At 24.1% G+C, this 4,348-nt stretch overlaps 1 protein-coding gene across 1 annotated transcript in view; it reads right to left on the reverse strand.

The window, feature by feature from the left end:
- LOC107485945 (putative glucuronosyltransferase PGSIP8) overlaps positions 1–4,131 on the reverse strand; it is an 8,864-nt gene extending 4,733 nt beyond the window's left edge. Inside the window, exon 1 of the mRNA XM_016106477.3 lies at positions 3,651–4,131. Coding sequence (XP_015961963.1) covers positions 3,651–3,907 — 257 coding nt within the window. The 5' untranslated portion in view covers positions 3,908–4,131. The remainder of the gene's footprint in view (positions 1–3,650) is intronic.
- Positions 4,132–4,348: the final 217 nt, after the last annotated feature.

The raw sequence follows: 4,348 nt of genomic DNA on the forward strand, positions 1-4,348 counted from the left end.
AATAATTAAAATGTTATTTTATATTACTTGACAAATAATTAGATTATTATTATATTCAAAATTTATTAACTAACTTTTATTAAAGATATTATTATATAATAAATTTTTTATTAAAATATTTATAAAAATATAATTTATTTAAAATATTAAGTATATTATATAAAAATATTGACCTTTTTATTTTTTAAATTTTTTTAAGAAAATTTGTTTTGAATAAAAAATTTAAGAAATATGCATGTCTTTTATGAAAAAAGAAAAAAAATATATCAGCGATGAAAATGTCCAAGTATGCTCTATCATGTAATAATATATGATTAACTAATATTAATAATATTGTCATAAGAGAAAATTATACCGACCTCGTCTTAATTTAATCATTTGTAGAATGTTACAACGCAACAACACTGCTTGATATGTTTACACTGACCTCATAGCATATAATCTTTCAAAAAGAGACACATTAATGTTTGTTTTTGAAAAAAAAAGAGAGAAAAAAAACGCATCTCTTTATAAAAAAAATTATTTAGAAATCACATTTAATTTGTTGTGATATTGTGCCTTATGATTTATTTTTTATTTATTTTTCAACGTTTTTTTTTTCATAAAAGATATGCGTATTTCTTTTTTTTTCCTTTTATATTCAAAGAAATTTTTCTTAAAAGGATTAAAAAAATAAACATGTCAAAATTTCTATGCATTATATATAATATTTTAAATAAATTATATTTTTATAAATATTTTAATATAACAATTTAATTATTTATCAAATAATATAACATAAAATTTAATTATTTTACTATTTTTATGTTACAATTAGATATTTATTTATTTAATTTATATACTACTAACATCTAGTATATTTTATATTTATTATAATTTATCAATATTTTTTTCTATAATAATTTTTAATATGCATTTAATGAAATTTAATAATTTATAAAAATATGATACATTTAATATGTATAAAATTTTTATGCTTATTTTGGGCATACTCTTTATAGAAACATTTCATAGAGAATTAATGATATCGTTATCATATTCTTTAGATATAATTAAACACTCAAATTTGGCATCCAAACAATTTAAAATTAGTCACTTTGATTTTCAATAAATTATTATTATTTTAGAAGTTTTTTAATCTTGGTTATTTTATAAGAAGAACTAATTTATCTTATAATAATATTTGTTAGACATCTAATTATCTTATAATAAAATTTGTTAAAAATTTATTTGTTAAATATACATATTAAATATTTTATTATAAATTATAGAATAATTAAATTGTCTAACAGAAATCATTTTTAAAAAACTTTTAAAAGAATAAAAAATTATTAAAAATTAAAGCGTCTGATCTAAAATTTATTAAAGATCAATTTAAAACTTTAAATTTGTTGTTATGTGTCCTAAGACAAATTAATAAAAAATCTTAATTTTTTCTCTGAAAATTAAATGCATATATTTTTATAGTTATTATGCATATATTTTTAAATTTTTATTATTTTATTGGTTTTATTAATTTGCCCGTTAAATTATAGAGTTATTTTAATAATTGTTTTAAGAGCACGCATAAAGATATTTAATATAAAATGATTTTATCGAAAATTTAACATGTTAAAATTTTCAATACTTTCAAATAATTCTAAGAACATCTCTAATAGAGTATTTTTAAAATATTATTTTTTTATATTTTTTAAAAAATAAATTGATTTAGAATTAAAATTTACATTAGAATTAATTGATGATAAAATAAAATTAATATCACTTTAAAAATATAATATTATTTTTATGGAGAACCAATAAAATGTTGTGACTCGTATAATTATATTGATTACATAATTAAAAATAATATAAAATTTTAGCTAAACTAAGACTAAATATTACACTTTTAATTTTAAATCACTATTATTTATGATATATACTCTCACAAATATTTATATATCATTTTATAAGAGCTAAAATAAAATTAAAATTAGATCTGGTATGAGAGAGGTTTTAAATATATAATTTAAGGATACTATTAGTGAACCTTTCATCTTTTTTATAACGGTATCAATATATCTAATATTTAATGGCTATAATTTTAACTATAAATGATATTTTCTACTCTTGTTAAGTTATAAAGAAATGGAGCTTCAATGGAAATATATATAATTAAAATAGGATAATTTTAATAGGATATAACAAAAAATTTATATATTAGCATATCTGCTCGAACAAGTATTTTAATTTACATTAGGTGGTGTAGCATATTATTAGAACTACGGGGAAAAAAAATTGTTTTTTGAACTGATTTATAAAATGAAATAAAAATATTTTTTGAATTCGACCACCTGCTAGTCTGCTACAAATCATACAACAGCAAAATTTATACTAATAACTTAATTAATTAAGGCATGATTGCATTATTGATATGAAGTGGCAGAGTATTATTATATTATATAGTGCTAAAAAAACGAAGAGAGTATATCCAAATTAACAACAAAGTCAATGCTTCAAACTTGTGAAGAGAATATATTGCCATTTTGTTTAGTATTTTAGTTATTAAATTATCATTTGTTGGGTATACTGAATTTAGTAATAATATATCACTAGTGTATTATTATGGGTTTTAAATATAAATGAAAAAGGGTAATGGGTGGAATTTAAGTTGAGTGAGTGAGTGAATGAGTATTTATTTATTGACTTATTGATATTTGAGGAATCGGTGTTTGGGGAATAATGGTGACCCCATAAAACCAAATAGAAACAAGACACGAAGGAACCAGAAAAAGAACCAATGTTCAGGATTTGAATTGAAACCATCGTTGAAGACTGAGTGACTCGGAATTCACGCGCAAAAAAGACACAATAAGCGCAAAGCCCCTCGTTTCACTGCCCCCACTAACACACAAACTCAGCCACTGAAACTTCATTTAGGAAAACGACATCTAATAAAAATAGCAGTTTTTTAATCATCTTTTTGTTTTCTAGGGCATTTATTAGAATTTTATTATTAAGACTCGTATCTTTTAAAAAATATGTTTAGCAAGAATCAACATACTTGGTATTATGATCGATTAACAATTATTTCAGATGTATAACAAAAAAATCAGTTACTAAAAATAAAATATATTTAAATATATAATAATTAATTTGGTTATTATTTTTTTTTTTGTACTATTATTATGTTTGTTACTTTTAAAAGAGATAAATAAGAGGGAATTTGCATCATATAAGAAAAGTGAAGATGAGAAAAATATCATGTATAGAAGGTAAAGGAGAAGAGAAAAGGAGTTAAGGAAGAGTGTAGTAAGTTTCTCGTGGGGTTTCTTTCAACACTAAAAGGACGAACCCACAATAATCCAGACTCCAGAGAATGATACACTTAACACGTGCATAGTGCATACTTCACAGTCAAACCAAACTCATCTTCTCTCACCTATTTCCCCAATCTTATCACCTTTTTCCTTTATTATATTTTTGGATAATTAGTTAAAAAGAAAAAAATACACACAAAGAAAGAGAAGCAAGGAAATTAACATGGAGAAATTAATGTAATAAAAATAGAAAAATTGAGGACAGCATAGAAGAAAAAGGGGTAAGAAATCAGGTAGCTTTAAATGAATGATGACGAGGATGATGATATATTGAAGAAGTAAGAGAAGACTTACAAAGCTCGAATCCATCTGGGAGGAACATCAATGGAAGCAATGACAACAAGATCAGCTTGCACACGAAGCTTAGCGAGTGATCTGAGAAGAACACGCACCGCTATGTAGAATTCATAGTCCCTTGGAGTCCCCACGTACATCATAGTCGCATATGCATTCTTATTCTCGTTCTTCTTCTCCGCACACACCACCGCCACCACCACTAACAGTAACACTAACCATCTCGCATTACTCCTACCATTTCCCCAACCTTCCATAGCCCTAATTGGAACGCGATTCTACTATTAATAATAAAAAATAACAATAATCCCTCCTTTTAGCTTCTTGTAATAACCGTGCACCTTCTTCTTCTGCTTTTGTTCCCTTTATTAATTTAATTTCTGTTCTGTGGAGCATCACAAGTTTCGATAAACTTGTGCAAAAGAAAGAAAAAGGTGTGGGAATTGAAAGGAAAGCAGACAGGGAAAGAAGAGAAGAGAAAATGAAGAGACGAAGAGAAGATAAAAAGGTATTTAAAGGGGATGACACAGTCAGAGAGTGGGATCGGTGGCATTTAAAAAAGAAGATTAATTAACAGTAAATGATAATATGCTATGCTTATTATTTCTACCGGCACGAGGCAGTTAAAACTTCAGATATTGATCAACAGAAATAACAGATCATATAAACCGAAATGACGATTATGTACAGCGGATGGA

This window comes from Arachis duranensis, chromosome 1, assembly GCF_000817695.3.
Source record: "Arachis duranensis cultivar V14167 chromosome 1, aradu.V14167.gnm2.J7QH, whole genome shotgun sequence".
In the NCBI taxonomy this organism is placed as follows: Eukaryota; Viridiplantae; Streptophyta; class Magnoliopsida; order Fabales; family Fabaceae; genus Arachis; species Arachis duranensis.